This window comes from Kryptolebias marmoratus, linkage group LG10 (genome assembly GCF_001649575.2).
Source record: "Kryptolebias marmoratus isolate JLee-2015 linkage group LG10, ASM164957v2, whole genome shotgun sequence".
Lineage (NCBI taxonomy): Eukaryota > Metazoa > Chordata > Actinopteri > Cyprinodontiformes > Rivulidae > Kryptolebias > Kryptolebias marmoratus.
In genome coordinates, this window is record NC_051439.1 from 20941289 (window position 1) to 20960439 (window position 19151).

Consider the following 19151-nt stretch of genomic DNA (forward strand, 5'->3'; position numbering starts at 1 on the left):
AGAGTTTCAGGAGTTTTTTTTGTCCCATTCTTCCTGCAAATGAGTCCTAAGGTGAAGAAGAGGGGACGGAGCAGGACAGCAGGCAGGCCTTCAGAACCCGTCCCCATTTTTTCCTCAGCCTTTGGAATGTGAGCAGACGGTGGTTTTACATTGTCTTAGTGAAAAATGCAGACGTCTCTGGAAAAAATGTGGTCTTGAAGGCAGCAGATGTTGCTGTAAAATCTCTGCTGGACTTTCCTGCAGTAACGTTGCCGTCACAGAAAAGGAAATGAGCTTCGAACAAGAACACTGATCCAAGCCCAGACCATCCCAGAACTGAGCTCTTGGACTTGCTGCTGACAACAATCTGGATTCTTCTTTTCCTTTTTTTGGTCCAAAGCACACGGTGTCCATTTCTTCAAACAAAGGATGCTGATCTGCCTGAGTGCAACCCCTGTTTCCACCATGTGATGGTTCACTTTTTGAGATTACATAACTGTTTTTCAAATGCACAAATAATGTGTTGCAAGTCTAAAATGCAGGGACAGGTATAAGTTGATGTCTAATCTCATTTTTTTTAAAGGAACATCAATGCATCTTTTCATAAAATGAAACAAAACACAATTATTGGGTTTATACCGTATGCAATGAAATAAAGTCAATAAACCCAAATCATTTTTCTTTGCAACTTTATTGGATCCCATTTTTTTCCTGACTTTGGTTCTGCTTTTAAATTCTTTTTCTCATTCTCGAATCCTAAAGCAGGAATTTACCACGTCTGAGCAAAATCAACCAAGCCTCATTTTTAATCATTAGCTGCTTGTTCCTAGCCTCCTGTAAGGGGAATGGATAAGCACAGCAGAGAGGGACGGCTGCCAAGCTGCGTTCATTCAGTTGTTTTTAGTCCGCTCTTCTCTAAAAGCTACCAAATTTCGCTTTACTCATCAACTTAATTCCTTTTTGATCTTGATTATGTTAGCTGTATACAGTTAGATTTGTGTTATAAAGATCCAAATATACTTTCATGTCAATATGGAGACTTTAAGGCTTATATGATATAAAATTTCTGAGCTTCTGGAAGTTTACTCTGACTGAACCTGAGTTTCTTTTCCAGTTTGTAAAAGGATGAATCACCGGAGGAGGATAAAGAGCAGTGAAGAATACATTAGGACAGGCACCCACCCAATTCTTCTCACAAAAATCTCTTCCATACAACTTTGAGCTATTATTTTTCCATTCTCTCCCCATTCTACTCCCTCAGCTGTCATTCGATATTTGTAACAACAAATCCAGGACAGTACAGTTTCCCCTGGAAGTGGTCAGAAAAAGAATCTTTTGTTGCAAACTCTAGGCAATCACACCCATTGTTCACGAGAAACAGGCTGTCTCCTTGCTCTTGAAAAAGCACACAGAGTCCAGCCAGGCTCTCAGTAATGTTGCATGTGTGACAGAGAACAACAGAGAGAAGAAAGACACAAATTAGCTACACAAGTTCTACTGAATGCAAGAAAATGCAAAAATGTTAAAGAGTCTCCTAAAAGAAAGATTGTTTCCACAGACATATTTCTTGCATGAGAAAGTAGCTTAAATCCTATTGTTAGAACTGAAGTTTGCAAACTAAGATAATCCAGAAGTGACATATTTTCTATAATAATAAAAATATTAATAATATATATATAGTTCTTTATTATCTGAACCTCGCAGTTGGAACCAAAAGGACAAGTTTCCAAAGTTAAAGTCAAATAAAACAGTCAAGTAAATGAAGCAGATTTTAAAAATGAATGCGTGTGATTTCAGCTGGTTGCAGTTTCCATTTTGTGCCACTAGATGTCACTTCACCTTACTCACTGGACCTTTAACATCTTGTTTGATTTTGATCACAGTTAGAAACAACATGGTGGTTCCATAAATCACAGGAAAGTTGTTGTTTAGATCAGAGACATGAGTTAGAGCAACTATTCAAGTTAATAAAAAATATCTGCTGTGGTGACACAGAAATCACAAAAAACAGCAAAGTTTCACCATGTCAAAAACACAATTAGGTTGTGTTAAAAACAAGAGGATCGTTTCACAGGGTTTGCATATTTTATCTCACCACAATAGAGAGACAAATGACTCAACTGTTTCTGTTTTTTTTTTTTTAAGTACACAGATGCAAATAATCAAAATCTCCACACGCAAATGTGCCGAATATTTAAAACAGTATTCCTGCCTGCTGTTCTCAGCTGCGTGCCATGTCTGCATTTCATTTTATCCAGTAAAACAAAAGATAAATACTGTTCCCTTGTTTTTATGGCTTCCAATGGATGTAATGGAAAACACAGTCCTTTAATTAACGAGTTCTGGTACCTTCATAGATCAGTTTGGACAAAAAGTAAACAAGTTACTCTCTGATGTGATCCTGTCTGTCTTCACCGTCCTTCAGATTCATCATGAGTCTTAAAAACAAGCTGCTAACGACTCTTAAAGTTCATCTCTTTCCTTCCCTGTGTTGAAACTGTTAGTAGTACTACAAAGATTATTATCTCACAACCTTAATGTTATTTCTGTCTCACACAATTACTGACAGAAATCTGAAAACTAAAAGCTTCCTCAAACAAATGAACAATAAGGAAGCAAGAGGATCTGACAGTGAGCTGAAAAACATCGGTGAGTTTAAGTACCGGGGAAGGTGTCATCTTAAGGAAAACAGGTGTGCTGATTACAAACGACAGACAGATGGCAGGTGGGCGAGGAAGCTGGAAGCAATGACAATTGAGGATTTCTCCAGGGTAAGCATAAAATAATAAAAAAAAGATCCAAAATAATTCTAACCCAGCCCTAGTCTTTGAGGGTCACTATCCTGCATGTTTTAGTTGTTTCCCTGCTCCAACACACCTGATTCAAAGGTTGAATTACGTTTTCAGCGTGATTCAGTTTCTGCAAAAGCTTGTTAATCAAGTGTGCTGAAGGAGTGAAGAGTAGGGGTCTCCAATCCTGGTCCTCAGGGCCACCATCCTGCATGTTTTACCTGTTCCTCTGCTCCAACACACCTGATTCAGAGGTTAAATCACCTCTTCATGTTCTGCAGAAGCCTGTTAATCACCCATTGATTCAAATCAGGTGTGTTGGAGCAGAGAAACAAGGAAAACATGCAGGATGGTGGCCCTGAGGACCAGGACTGGACACTACGGCTCTAAATGTAATTACATTTATAAAAACTAAACAGGTGTAAACTTTCAAATCCAAAACCTTAACATCATGACAAGAAACAAACTGATGTGTGAGCTGCTAATCAAAAACATCCAAAAACACAAATCAAAGTCTATCAGAGCAGAGCAATGAAACGACACACAAAAGATCTATGTTACAGCTGAGAAGCATTCAGGAATTCACAGCGATGTTTTAGAAGAGTTCAGATCTGTTCAGCTTCCACTGAACTTAATGTTTTACAGATTTTTGTTTCATGTTCATTTCTTTTTATAAACTGTCAGTGAGGATCAGACCACTGAGATGTGAGCAGGGCATCTGGTTGATGCTGTGGTAATAAAACAGACCTACTCTCGAGTTTTACTCAGACGTTAATGTGATAATGCTGCCATCAATCTGTGCAGAATTTACTGCAAAACATCAGTGAGAAAAAAGGGTTATTAACCTGTTTATTGTACATTTGACCAATTCAGATTTCTGATTTATATTGATTAATCTTTAGAACTGTCTCATGTTTGAGATGGTACTTTTTTCCTTTTAATTTTGTTTTAAATTACAGCGATTGGTATGTTATTGTTAACTACCTGGTTAGGTTTAGGAATTTATTTTTTATATTTAGGAAAACGTCATGCCAAATGGAGAAATGCCAAAAACAGGTATTCAAAGGTATGGCAGGACCGATGGATCAATTTTAACTTGTAAATTGGTAAAATCATTTTAAACAATTTTGCATTGTCATTAATTATTTTGTCAATTTTTACAATAATTTTATTTTTCAAAACAAGAAGCTCCGTCTAAGATTGAAGCTCCAGCACCTTTCCTGCTTTTCTGAACCAGATTTTTCCTGGTCAGAGTCTGGGTAAGACCAGAGTTTATCCCAGCGGTTAAAAAGCAAAAGGCCAGGTACACCGCGAACAGGTTACCAGCTCATCGCAGACACAAACAACCACGTGTGCACACACACCCAAGGTTCATATGGAATGACCAGTTAACCCAACCTGCATGTTTTAGGACTGGGAGAAAACAGAAAAACCCACACATGCATAACGAGAACAGACAAACTCCACGCAGCAGAGATTTCTTGTTTTGTGGAGACCTCCTTGCTCTGAAACCACCACACCACCGTGCAGCCGCAGAGAGCTGCAGCGTTTTCAACGTTATGGTCTTCAGCATCTCTGCTGTCACTCTCAGCTCACGGGCTGACCCTCTGTCAAGGTGGAAAGTGGTACTTACCCGCAGGTTCAGATGAAGAGACTTCCTTCATAAAGACAAAGTTTAGAAACTCACCAACACAATAATTACAAACCTAATATAAATGCTGTTTGATGATGTCTGCTGCATAAAAGCTAGAAGTATTACCAAATGAAAAGCTGTTGAGGAGTCACCTTAAAGTCAGAATCTCTCTGGGCTGTGGCTGTTAGCAGCTTCTTGGTGAACAACATTGGCAAAGAAGTCTCCAAAATGTCTCCAAACATTCGGCTCACTGCACCTGACCAACCCACAACATGTCAAGTCAATCAAGAGTTTTTTTTTTTTGCAAAGTAAATGTTTAAGTTACATTTAACAATATAATGATATCATTAATATTAATTGTTTTGTTTACATTATGATTAAGGTTATATACATTATATATATATATCTATATCTATAGTATATTAGATACAATGGAAAAAAGAGCAGTTAGTCATCATCAGAGGTGTCCAATCCTGGTCCTGGAGAGCCACCATCCTGCAGGTTTTACTTGTTTCTCTGCTCCAACACACCTGATTCAGTGATTAATTCACCTCTTCATGTTCTGCAGAAGCCTGTTAATCACCCATTGATTCAAATCAGGTGTGTTGGAGCAGAGAAACAAGGAAAACCTGCAGGATGGTGGCCCTGAGGACCAGGATTGGAGACCCATGATATAGATCTAAAAGTGTTATCATCCCCTGGTGGGGTGAGTTGACATATACCCCTCAATCTTCCTACATAAGAGGCCTGCAGCCTAATTTGTGCAACAAATGTTCTCTCAAAACAGTCAGAGTTCTCACAGGTGTCTCAAACCAGTCCCAAAGTCTTCTCAGTTTGGGTTTTAGGGACTACAGCTGTACTTTGACAGGTGTACAGGAATCATTCAAGGTGCCTGCCAGGGTGAGAACAAAGTGGGCCGAGGCGGGTATGAAGTGTGCAATGAAACAACGAGCACCAAAACATCTGTAATTCTCAAAAACTGTCCGCCTCTTAGAATTTAGCAACAGTTCTCTCCTAATTCTGAGTCACCAAGTGGTCCCAACAGTCACAGCCCACTGAGATCCTGCTGTTGTTGCTAAGCAGAGCAAAACGGTCCAAAGCCTGGAAACAAACTGGAATTCTCATGTTGTGTTGTTGTAGTGATGGGACTTTTGTTTTTTTCCTAGGAGCCCAATAATAACAAAGAAATATTTGCTTTAAAGGGCCTTAATTTACACTTGGCAGTTGTCAGTAGTTTGTTTCCAGATGCATAGATTCAGTGATTTGAATCTAGTGGGGTTTTTTTTTACACTTTGCTGTAAGATAATGTTGTTATTTCTAACATTTCAATAACAGCCATTTTTTATGATAAAAAAACAAAAACAAAACAAGTGTCTTTTTCAAAAAATTACCACAAGATTGGAATTACCCCAGTGAGCACAAAATGATTTCAGAGGAAAAAAAAAACAAAACAAAGTTTTTTTTTATTTATCAAACTGATGAAAAAAAGTTATGAAAAGTAACAACTGTAACACAAAATATGATTTCTAAGAAACTGTCTCCACCTCTTTAGTAGCAAAGGCAGATAATGGAAACATAACTTATCAAAACAAAGAGGTGACGCTAATGACTTGAGGTGATCGGCCCTTTTAAAAACATGATTTCTCATACTTTGATAGAATATTTCCTCTTCTCTTGTTATAATAATTTTTACTGTGTGCTCTGTCTCCCTGTAAAAAGTGCAAACAAAGAAAAAGAGAAATCAGCGTACCCCAGGACAAAAACGCCATGGTAGAGAAGAAAGGGCACCTTGTATTTGTAGTTAAATATTCATGCAACTTTAGAAACATCTGTGTAGATTTCTAGGCTAACAATACATTGTTATTCTTTATGAATATCAATATGATTCTGCACAGTCTGGTTAAAGTCTTTCTTCATGTAAATTAACAGTTAATAGATTTTGTTGATAAATCATATCTTCAGTCTGTACAATAGAGGTACTAAAAATGACAACTGTCATGATATATGTACAATTTACTACCTACAAAGTACAACAGATAGCATGTAATAAAATATGTAAACAAATTTATCATTTTTTGACACAGTTGACTGTGACAGCAGATAGAATTCACACTTTCAACATCTGGTTTATTTCTGTATACACATTTGTTAACAGTGTTGTAGTACTGCATTTGTCTTCTTCCTAACACCTCCATAGAAAAAGAGAATGATAGGCAATGAACCAACACACACTTTTCTGCAAATGAGATAAAACCACCACTGGCTGTGCAGCGATAATAGACCGTTTTCTGTAACACGTTTTTGAGGGGTTCAAGAAGTCCTGATCTGAAGATGAAGAAGTGTTTTTGCACGATCCAAGTCGAACACTCTATACTGGACTTTTACTGTACTGTACCTTACTGTGGAATCAGGATGGCATGCATTTTACAATCAGGCGCTTCTTACCAAGAGAACCGGCAAATTCTTTCCACAAAGAGAGTCACTGTGTCCGTCAGACAATGAAAATAATTGTGGTGAATTAGATGCCAGAGCAAACAGATGGTATGAGGTCTGCCCTTGGCAATTGGCTCACTTGGATTCATTTTTTTATACACAGAAATAGTTGTCTTTCTGTTCTTTTTGCCTTTTTTTCTTTTGCTTTAAGCAAAATAAGTAAGACACCACACTTATATTATTTATAAACCATAAAAATTTGTAATATTTTGATACAAGAGTCTTTTGTACTTTTACAACCATTGTGTGTCTGACCCCCCCTCTCGTTAAGCACTGCTTGTTGCTTACATGCTGGAAATGTATAAGATAATGAGCCTTTTGTAATTAACAATTTCACAAAAAAATTGTTTAATGCCAAGGATCACGTCGCTCTAAAAGTCACTTAGGAGAATGATGCCGTGAAATATTTCTATACTGACAACGTCTCTGACCAGATAAAAGTGTAAGGTTTCTAAAGTTGCTATTTAACCTTGTCATTAAGCTTTTTGCTTAATATTAAGTGTGCTTTATGTTACAGTACATATCATCAGTTCAACTACTCAGCACAGTATAGGATTATTCAAGTTCCATGTTATACCATCATTTGTCACAGCTCCTCACAAGGAAACTGATAATAAAAGTTCTCTTAGTACCTTCTGTCTTCGCTCTGATAAGTCTCACAGTCACACATAATACTCCTTATCCTTGTTTTTCTGTCTCTTGTTGCTGCTTTTCAGGCTCTGTTGTTTGTCCTTCATCACAGCGCCATTGCTCTGCACAGCTGAGTTGGTTATGTAGTTCCGGCTCTCGTCCACCTGGTAGGAGCCTTCATCCCTGTTCCTGTACTTATACATGGCGTACAGAAGAATGAGGATGCACAGGGCTGCGGCCGCCACTATTCCGATGACCATCCCAGTGGTGCTGCTAGATTCACGGACCACCTCCGAGGGCCCTGGGACTCGCCTGACGCCTGGCTCTGTGGGGAGTGCTGTGGGTATATTATGGAACATTGGGGAGATTATTAATGGGCCCCTCAGCTCGGTGCTGTCTACCTCAAAGGATGTGGGCAATGGAAGCAACATTAGGTTGGGCTGGGGTTTTAGCTTGCGGGTATTTGTTTTGCCGGAGATTTGCGGAGGTTTGCGGTGGAGGCAGAGGTGGGAGTGGTGCGGCTCTGGTCGGCGGTTACTGGGATGTTGGTAGTCCTACTGCGTCTGAAGATGGAAGGGTTTGTCAGGGCTAAAAGTCCTGGGTGCATTTGCTTTGTAGTCACCTTGAAAGCGTGATGTAGGCAAGGTTGAGTAAAACTCTTCATCGTCAGTGGGGGTGGACTTCAACGCTTTCCCAGAGCCAAACCCCGACATCACCAAGCCATCATCATCACAATCATCGCTGCCTCGGTCCGACAAGCAAGGTACCCCCGCCTCAGTGGCCTTGGACAAGGACTCTTTGGTGGTCTCAATAATGGTGAGGAGTGGGTGGTGGGTTGAGGGAGTGGGAATGAAGGGTGCACAAGGAGCTACAGAGGGGTGTGCTAATGGATCTGATGACTAACTCAGCTCCTGGAGGTGGACAGAAAACATGTGGTAACAATAAAAGGAAACTCTTTGGTTTATGAACTTTGATAAAAAACAAACAAACATAGAAAACAGGCACCAACTACACTCAGTTTAATATAAATCTGTGACATCAATCTAAAACAAAAAAGGCTTAAGAGGTGAGCAGGGAGCCAAAAGAGAAGAGAAATTTATTCAGTCTCTCTTTTACTTACTGGTTGGTTTAGTTTATTTGGAAACATAGATAGGTTTAGGTATAACTAATTAGTTACATTTAAGATTACATGCTGTTTTTATTTTATTTCATTTTTGTTTTTGTTTTTTTTGTTTTTTTTAATTATGTAAAGCACCTTGAAATGCCTTGCTGCTGAAAAGTGCTATACAAATAAAATTTGATTGATTGATTAGACTTTTAATTAGCTTAAAATATTAATTAATCAGATCAGTCAAGAGCAAATGATACAGAAAACAGCAAAGCTTAGCTATCATGCTGATGCAAAAACCAATATTTTTTCAAGAAAAACCACTTAATAATTTCCATTATTATGTATTAAAAAAATGACACCAACAGCATTATCTCTCTGATAATGGCTCCATGTTCTGTTTTAAAACAATAAAAACAAGGTTTTAGCTCAACAAATAGTTCCCAGATGCAGAGCTGAACTTTTCATTAGTGCTTAAGATGTAAATAAGTGAAAATTATGTTAAAGCAGAAATAAATAGAAAAAAATGAGTTTTAATAAAATAAATTAGCACCTAAAAGTATTATTATAGAGTCAATATTTAGTCTAGCAATGTTTAAGTTTTGTGAATTCACTCCCATAAACTCTGTGGCTCTTAATTGATCATTTATTTGTTCAAATAAACCTTTTCAGTCACCCAATTCACCATATTTAATAGAAACAAATTAAGACCAAGTTTGCACTGTCTTAATTAATGAGACTCATGTAATTATGACAAAAGGATCCCACATCATGGGAGACTAATTATACAACAAAATAGACTCTATTGTGCTGTAAGAAGTTCTTTATGTTCTGTCACAAAAGCAGCTCTGCCACCAGGAAAAATTGGTTTAACTTGTATTTTATAGATTCAATTATTTTCACTGGAGTGGACGTTCAAGAGGCTACAAACTCATTAACATGAAAAGTATCCGCATTAAGAGTCATTCATGCAAATTATCACCAAACACAAAACACACAAACTACCCTTCACAAGCACACGAATCATGACCGAACAAAGATCTTTTCTTTCAGTTTCTACATGATCAAATGTTGATCAAAGATGCAGTTTGCAAACTTTCAGGAAACGTAGCGCCAACAAATTTGGAGACTTTGGTGGGACATAGCTGTAGGGTGACCAGCTCCAAATCAAAAATCAGTCAGGACCCATAAAATTTAAGTGAATAGTTTTGAGTCCATCACAATAATTCCAGCCAGGCCTGTGTTCTTCAGCACCAAAACATCCCCAACCAGGTATTAAAAACTAGGATCAGGGCCCCATATATTACACACTACACTCCAAACGAATGTAGCGTAGCTTCTTCAGATTTGTTGTTAGGCAGAGCTAAAGGCAGCAAAGATGGTCACTGGTTGTTTTAGACGGTGAAACCATATTTCTCCTGCGTTGACCTCCCTATATTGGCTGCCTGATAAGTTTAGGGTTACTTTCAAATTTTTACTATTAACTCACCAAGCCCTTAATGAAGAAGTGCTTTTCATACGTCAATAAATTCATCAATCTATTGCCCCTTTTCCACTGGCTCTATTTCAGAAGCCCCGCTCTACTCGGCCCGGCTCTATAAAAAATGCATTGCGTTTCCACCGGCCAGTTTGGTCGGTAGCAGAGGAACGCCTCCTTGTGTTGTGGGGGTCGGGGGGTAAATGTGCGCTACCGAAACTTGGTGTCACTTGGCGTCATTTGTGGAGACAACGGAAGCGCTATGGACAACATTGGCCCTGTGTTGTTGCTGTTTTTTAAACTTATGGGGATTCTCCTGAGCCTTCAGGAAGAGAGGCGCAGTGGAAGAAATGCTCTGGATGCTGCGATTGTTGCGCGGAGTAGGACAGCTGTTATCCGCCGAAGATTTCAGGCTTTACAGGCCTTCATCTGGGGGACAGGAGGCTAAACGTCGCAGGGTAAGCTAACGCTGTTGTTTATATTCCTACCTTCGCTCTTTATGCTTGCATCTGGTCACACCCACGACCAATGAGTGAACAGGAGCTAAGCTTGCATCACCAACGAAAGCAGAGCCGGCCCGGCTGGCCCTGCTCCGAAGCAGGGACTGAAAAAGCAGGGACTGGCCTCAAAAAAAGGCCGGTGGAAACGCGTGCAAAGCAAGCTGAGTAGAGTGGAGCTGGGACTTTTAGAGCCCGTGGAAAAGGGGCATATGTCACCAGTCTTGGCCTTTATGCTTTCAGAATAAAAAACATTTTCTTCTTTATCATTTCCATTACAAGCTACAGATATGGAGTTTCTTTAAATTTCCATTAGGCAGAGCTAGAAGCAGCAAAGACAATGAGAGTTTACTTTCCTTTTTACGACACCACTTTCTGCACAGCCATCACACTTATATCAATGCAGTGTTGACATTTAAAAGCCAATCAGCGTGTGGAACGCTATCTCAGTTTGTGGAATGAGGAAAAAGTCAAAAAGGCTGTGCATTCCTACCCAAAGCGGAACATAATCTGGTCACCCTAGATCAGGGGTCTCCAACCCTGGTCCTCAGGGCCACCATTCTGCATGTTTTACTTGTTTCTCTGCTCCAACACACCTGATTCAGAGGTTAAATCACCTCTTCATGTTCTGCAGAAGCCTCTTAATCACCCATTGATTCAAATCAGGTGTGTTGGAGCAGAGAAACAAGGAAAACCTGCAGGATGGAGGCCCTGAGGACCAGGATAGAGACCACTGATGCTCACAAATCAACCTTTTTGTTTTGAGATGTTCCATGTGTCACATTCTACAAACTGCATCTTTAACAATCAGTTCAGAGTCAGAGTCAGAACATGCATAGTGTGTGTTGTCAACTTACATCAACAAATTGCCCGCATGATTTAGGCAAGAGGAAAAGAATTTACAAAGGAAAAGCTGTGTAAGAATGTTGGATAGTCACTTGGTACCGTTAAAGATCATTTTTATCCACTGTAGAATGAGTTCTATCTTAAAACATGACGGTACAGGGAGGCAACAGCACATACATCCACACCACATAACATAAAAAATAAACACCATAATTCTGTTTTTTAAGTTTTGTTTCTTTCCTTGTAAATTAGTTTGTCTTTTCTTTACTAAAAAATCTGCATTTTTTCCATAGCAAGAGACTTCAGTGATGCCTAAATTCTATCCATGTTGCAGTTTTTGCTTAATTTGCTCTTTAGTGTAGAATGGATGAATGACTTTATATTTCAATATTTCTAAAGACGAGGGAGGAGGTGAAGAAGGGGTTGGATCTATGAACATACTACAGAGGAAATGAGGATGATGAGGGTGACAGTGTAAGTCAGTTGCCATGTCCATGTAAAGGCAGTACGAAGCGGTCGGGCGGCATTAAAGTTTTGGGCTGTAAGGAAGGGATGGGGATATACAAACAATGAGCAATATACATGCCCATCTACAGAAAAGAACAGAAGAACTCTAACACTGACATGTCTTACAAACCCTAAACTGCAACTTCTTAGCCATGCAATTCAGTTTGTATTGTTCTTACAGTCAAAATAGTAAAAAGTTTGTCAAAATAGGTTTTAAGAATCCTAAAATTGTCATGTGATAAGTGGATCTGGAACTGCTTCAAATCCTAGCTTGTGGGTTTTTTGCAGTGGTTAACAAAAAGTAAACAAGCAAACAAAAAAATATCTTAAATGAAGGTTTTTGTTTTTGCATTTTATTTAATTTAGATCAGTGTTTGCTGGGAAACACACAAGTTAGACACTGAAGGAGTTCCAAATCCAGAAAAAGTCAAAATATAGGAAAAATCTTTCACACTGAGATTTAGGTATTATCTGAAGGGGGAAAAAAAGAAAACATATATGCCCAAAAACATAATCAGAACCAAAATGCCAGCAATCAACTGGGTTAAAAAACATGACCAGTTTGAGCTATCAAATGAAAAATGTTAAGATGAAGGAACAAAGCCATTTAAAATTTTGCACACACTACAACCAGATGCACACAATAGAAAACAGACACCGATGGGAGAGGCACTCGACTGGAGGACGGGCTCCTCTCTCATGTGCTCCCTGTAATGTTAGTCTTTAAACATGAGCCGGCCGTGCAGTCTGGGTGTACATCAGAGGGAGACGGTACTGGCTGAGAATGGGTTATCACTATTATCATTTGCTTTGTTTTAGTCGAACTGCAGGATGTTGATGCATGCTTAAAGTAAGTTGCATTTAGGGAAAGTAGAAAAGAAACAACACAGCAAACTGGTAGGACTGACCAATGTGAGGAGAGCAAGAGACGGACACTGTGTCCCAATCCCATAAAACAAATAAGCAGTTGATGTAACAGCATGTTCTGGCACAGAACTGCGTTGTGATGCAACGTGTGCAACTGTGAATGGCTTTATTTCTGCTTTCCAATGAACTGTGACACGGAAAAACTGATTTCAGCTCAAATATGCAAACTGATATGTTGGAAAAATCAACAAAAAGTGTATCAAAGTTAGTATGTTCAGTATTATGCAATTGGGACACAGAGCTTCACATCAACTGAGTGGGGAAGAGGAGCAAAAAGAAAACACAAAACATCTGTTCCTAATGATCTAATACTGAAATAATACACATTTCCTTTTTTATAGGTTTAATGTGACTGAGTCAGAGGTAAAGCTGATATCCAAAACAAGTTGCAACTCATTATCTGAGCAATCAAAGAATGTGGTGATGCAAAGGTGATAAAAACTTCCAGGTTATGTAAGCTGAGGAATTCATGGTTCTGGAACACTTGGATTTTCTCACGTCTTTTGAAATTCTTTTTACATGAGTCAAGATCCGAAGAAAAGGAAGTGCAAGTAAAAGTTTAAGCGTTGTGGCAGATATGACAAGTGTGTACTGTTCATGTTGTGCTCCTGTTATTTGTTGGTACCCTTTCAGAATATTAATAAAAAATTGTAACTTGGAGCCAAAACGCTCCAGTTTTGTCTTCTCGGTCTCATAAACTTCTCTTGTCATGCGTTTTGACAAATTCCTGTTTGACTTTTTTGTGTTTTTCTGTCAGCAGTGGAGCCTCCTGGTTCTTCTATGGAAAGTTTAAAATATGACAAATGGCGCCATCAGAAAGGGACATACCTTGACCTTGGAATTCAGCTTGAATAGTTTCCTTGGCTCTACTTTTCCAAGTTCACCATCGGTCAACCTGGGGTCGCATTTCCTCTTGCATCTACATCTTGGCAAGTTGGCTGCAGTCCCGTTAATCTTTATATTGTTTAATAATATTGGCAGCTGTAGTCAAAGGAACATGAAGCTGCTTGGAAATGGTCTTGAAGCTTTTTCTTCAGCTCTGGCCTTCGCCTTCTGTGCTCCATGTTCAGTTTGATGAACACAACCAAACTAAATAGTTCATTTTAAATAAGCTGAAAGGCTGATGAAAGGTTTGAAGGCTCCTGTGATAAGCTGGTGTTGATTCTCAGTCATCCAGGCCATGGTAAATTCAAAAAAGGTTAAAAAACAAAAACAACTGGACTTCTATTCTGCAGTTGAAGACATTTCGCTTCTCATCCGAGGAGCTTTCTCAACTCAGAACTCCACACTCTCTATATCTGAGTTGAGAAAGCTCCTCGGATGAGAAGTGAAACGTCTTCAACGACCGAATAGAAGTCCAGTTGTTTTTGTTTTTTAACCTTTTTTGAACGCTCCTGTGATACCAGTTAGGGTAAAACACTTAGTTTGAAACATGGCTATAATGCAAAATTAATAGTTTCTTTAAGGGTACCAACAAATCTGTCCAAACTATTTTCTGACAGCCTCGTATCTCAAAACACCATAAATACACATCTGCATTTGTAAAAAATGAGAGGAGGATATCACGCTGAGAACAAATGCACCAGGACACCAGAAAGGTATCCTTCCATCTGCTGACTTTTAGTGTATGTTTATTAAATCCTGCACTGGAAAAGGTTGACAAAAATGTCAAAAATGAGTAAAAATATTGCTAAAAATGTACCCTTTATTACTTTATTATTATTATTTAAAGACAGTGCTCAAGGTTCCGGATAACATTGGTGGAAATCTGAACTGCCAGAAACTCTAACACAATGTGCCAAACATTTTGGTTTGGATATTTTACTGAAGTTGTACCTCTGAAAGTATAGATGTAAAACTTTACTGCAAGGAAAATGTTAAGGATACCAGCTTTAAATCTGCAATCATTTTGGACATGAGTAAATACATTTTCTACATGTTGTTTTCCATGTAGAGTGAAATCAATAAGAAAGAATTTCATAAGATGGCACAGATGTAAAAAGTAAAAATAATTTTAGTATAAAAATAGTTGTTTTCAGGTTTTAACTGTCCTTAAGGTTATTTAAACCCTTATTTTTGTGCAAAAAAATTAACTGTTCCAAGATTTTTCTTTTAAAAAACCTCAGTTTTCAGCTGAATTAAGAAAAATATTTTTTAAGATAAAACCCACAATCCACCTGACCAAATTAAGAATTTAAAACTTTCACACATAAATCTCCCTGATACTTACAAAGTCATATTTCAGATTTCTCTGGGTGAATTTTTTATTACCCTCTTGGTTCTGGGGCCATGTAGTTACAAGTTTTTTTTCATGTATGCTCTTTATTTTGATTCTATTTTTGCAACATCTGGATCAAAGAAAACAGTGTTGTTAACAGTTTTTGTTCCTTTAAAGTTGACACATTCCTACATGATTCCAGCTAAAATGTTTTATTGGTTTTACATAAATTTTGAACAAGAAAAAGGTAAAGTTTAAGATATTTTTTTGGTCATTTCAATGTTAGAGGAGATTCAGCGTCCTTATCGCCTGAGGAAAATCAGATGTTGCACATTCTAGTCGTTTTTGACAGAGAACAGCTTTTTTCTTCCAGATGACAGGAGGTTAAACAGCTTTTTGGGCTTATGAGGATTTTTCCACAATACTGATGACTGTTTTTTCTTGTATCTTGCCTTAAAATTGAACTTTAAGAAGGGAAGTGAGACCCTGATGAGTCTCAGCCATTTTCACCACATGTTGCAGGGTCTCCTGTTCACACGATTGCCACACCAGGAAGTTATGCAGCTGGTTAAGATGCTCTCAATAGCGCCCTGGCAAAGGGTGATGAGAATGGCACAGTGAATTTTCACACACTTCAGTCTCCTGAAGTGCATCCTCTGCTGAGCATATTTGGCCAGGAGACGTCCACAATGATGTGGACACCCCCAAATCCTCTCTACATCAATAATTACGGATTAAAGATGTGTCCCACCAGTATTGTTGTGCCATCAGCAACTCTATTGAGCTGGTTTCTGCTAAATTTAGAAGCTAGAAGCAGTCATGTGTCAAAGACCAAAGGACCGAGTACACATCCTTGAGGGACCCCTGCGTTTGTTGTTTTCCTCCAGAAACAGAGGGAGGTTTTATTTAATGTTTATTTATTATTTCTGAATGATGCTGACAGTTTGTAGGATCAAAACTAGATAACAGGGGAAAAGATTAGAGTTTTTATTTACTGGTATTGTGGTTATTTTATTAAATTTTGAAAAATAGGTCAAATTTTCCTTATGTTATCTCTCTAAATGTGCAGTGTATGAATCTAAAAATCCATTTTAGTTGCCATCTTATGAAATTAACTGAAAGAAAAGAAGGACAGAAAGATTTACAACAGAGAACAGAATCACTTGAGAACTTCTCCAAACAAACCAGACAGCCCTACTTACAAATAAAAAGTGAGGGGGAGGTAAACCAGGCGATTTGATGACGTTGCGACCGCAAAAAAATGGCTTACAACTTCAACACAAATGCAGATAAAAAAAGAAAAAGGTGGATGAGTGATACATGGTGTTAAAGAAACTTTAAAAATCATGCAATAAAATTAGAAATCCATCCAAACATAATGATGACTTCTTAAAAAAAAGAATAAGAAGCTGTGGCAAAAATCATTTTCATGCCATTTACAAAAACATGTTTAAAAGCCGATCAACTTTTTGAAGGAAGTCTGCAGAAAACAGAGCCTGAATCAGTGGACAGGCTGGATCTTTAACTAGTCTGGGTGAACAGATTAACAAAAAAAAAAATGGCATGAAAATCTTTTTGACTGCAAAAGCGAACGCTCCCCCAAACTGCAGGGTTCAAAGCTCAGAAGATGTCAGGAAACAGTCATCGCCCACAGAAACGTCATGCCACAGATGACGAGACCAAAATACAGGAACGCATTTTGGGAAAATTATCAAACAGGCGGGAATGATTATCTTGGCAACAAAACTATAGAAAACAACAAAACACCAGGAAATAGCATTGACTTAAAAGAAATCTAAAGAACTCAAAGCATGCAGCTTTTAATCAAAATGATGTTAGGGTTAGAATGATGTGAATTTCTGTGTAAACACATGACTGGATGACTGGGGCCCTGTCTCTGTCTTTCTTCACAAATCCCCATGAATCTCAGGCTGAACAGCACCGTTTGAAACCCATTTACACGACAAGATTTCACATTCTCTCTGAAAAAATTTGGGAATGACTTCAGGATGAGCAAATCAGCAGAATGAAACAGAAACTATAATCTTCATTTTATAGATTAGGAAAATTTCACATGATGAAAACACACTTGTGTCATTTTTAGAGGTCATTTTATTTATTAAAAAAATCACATTCAAAGATCTTTGAGTTTACTCAAATGGTTTTAAATCTGGTTTATTTAATATTTTTGATGTTATTCTCACACAGCATCTCTACTTTAAATTCAGTAAACTCATCAATTAGGTTGATATTTGCATTTAGTTTTAAAATTAAAACTAAAAATATGAAAACGCATTCAGAAACGATCACTCATGTACGTTTAAAGTTGATAACGAAATAGGGAAATTCCCAAATTCTTTCAAATTGATTATCTAAAGTGATCACATTTTAAATTTTTCATATTTGGATACAAAAAAGAGGACAGAATAACAAAAACATCTAATAAACAAGCAAAAATATGACCCAAAGGAAAAAAAAAACAACTGTACACAGAAATTCAATGATATCTGCTCTCTATCACCAGTTCAAGCCTCTAAATGGGGAAAAACAAAACACAAATGACAACAGAAAAGACTCGGATGTAATCTAAAGACAGTATTCATTATTTCTAAAAACAACAACAACAAAAAATCTGTTATAAAGTGAAACTCAGAAGAGCAGCGAGCTGCAGGAGCAATGACCTGGAACGTGATGTAAAACATTTAGCAGCATCGGCGCAGAGAACATGGTTCACCTTCATACAAATTTGGCACATTTGGGTTAAAAATTTTCAGCCTTCCTTGTTCCTCTCAGCTGCCAACATTTGTATGTGTCCTGGTAACCATGTTAACCACTTTTAAAAACCCCATGTGCAAGTGTAGCTCATGATATCAGAGCTTCTCTGCTGCTAGCTAACAACTTTCAATCAAGCTTGTCCATCTTTTTTTTTTTTCTACTTGCATTGAAAAGTCCAGTTTTCCTCAGTTTCCCTCCTTCCCACACTGGCTGTTTTTATGAAGTTACACTTTGTCTAACCATGGGGGTGTGATGCTTTGAGGATGCTTCGATCCTCTGCTGCAGATGAGTGAGAGCACAAAGAAAGCAAGCGAATGCAAACTGACCTAGCCCACCTGTACGGGTCGGTTCGCACTCCTCCTGGTCTTCGTCGTCGCTCGAACACTCCGCAGAGGACGCAATTTCTTCTGTTGGGTGCTTTTTTTGGCAGAAGGGAGGTCATCAAACATCACGGGAAACAGAGAGGACACAGAAATAAGGTATGATGCTCAGACACTGTTTACCCTAAAGGTTCTTAACTTAGGGCAGAGGTGTCCAATCCTGGTCCTCAGGGCCACCATCCTGCATGTTTTCCTTGTTTCTCCGCTCCAACACACCTGATTCAGAGGTTAAATCACCTCTTCATGTTCTGCAGAAGCCTGTTAATCACCCATTGATTCAGATCAGGTGTGTTGGAGCAGAGGAACAAGGAAAACCTGCAGGATGGTGGCCCTCAAGGACCAGGATTGGACACCCCTGACTTAGGGTTTACTGTTTTTAGACATTTTTTTTTTTATCTCTCAACTAAGCTAGGTTATAACAAATAACCATCATGTAGGAACATGTAGTAGTTTAGGCTGGAGATGAGGGTCTATTGTAGCAGGTAGAATGTCCTCTTGATTTCCTTCTTGAATGAACTAAACTAGAAAAGTTCTGGAGAACCTTTGAAGGTGCCTGAAGCTCCAACATATATGAACTTTTCCCTTTGAAGGCCTTTAGTAATTTGGGGCTTAGCTTTGTAACAATGTAACCTAGGAAGGACCCAGACTCTTACTTTGAAGAGCTTTATTTTGAAACTGAAGCTTTAGAGTACTGCTACTGAAAGTCATAGCACACTATTCCTGATTCAGTCACATCCATCCATCCATCCATCCATCCATTCTCTTCCGCTTATCCGGGGTCGGGTCGCGGGGGCAGCAGCCTAAGTAGGGAGACCCAGACTTCCCTCTCCCCAGCCACTTGGGCCAGCTCCTCCGGGGGAATCCCAAGGCGTTCACAGGCCAGCCGAGAAAC

At 38.6% G+C, this 19151-nt stretch overlaps 1 protein-coding gene across 4 annotated transcripts in view; it reads right to left on the reverse strand.

Moving 5' to 3' along the window:
• Positions 1 to 6172: 6172 nt before the first annotated feature.
• Positions 6173 to 19151, reverse strand: part of nrxn3a (neurexin 3a) — a 140292-nt gene continuing 127313 nt past the window's right edge. For 2 of the 4 annotated variants that reach the window (XM_037977845.1, XM_037977848.1), the window contains 2 exons: positions 18215 to 18296; positions 6173 to 7861 (listed from right to left, as the gene is read on the reverse strand). In XM_037977845.1, the coding sequence (XP_037833773.1) occupies positions 7557 to 7861; positions 18215 to 18296 (387 nt within the window). In that variant the 3' untranslated portion in view covers positions 6173 to 7556. Of the gene's footprint in view, positions 7862 to 18205; positions 18297 to 19151 lie in introns of all 4 variants that reach the window. The other 2 variants (XM_037977847.1, XM_037977846.1) reach the window with 2 other exon arrangements.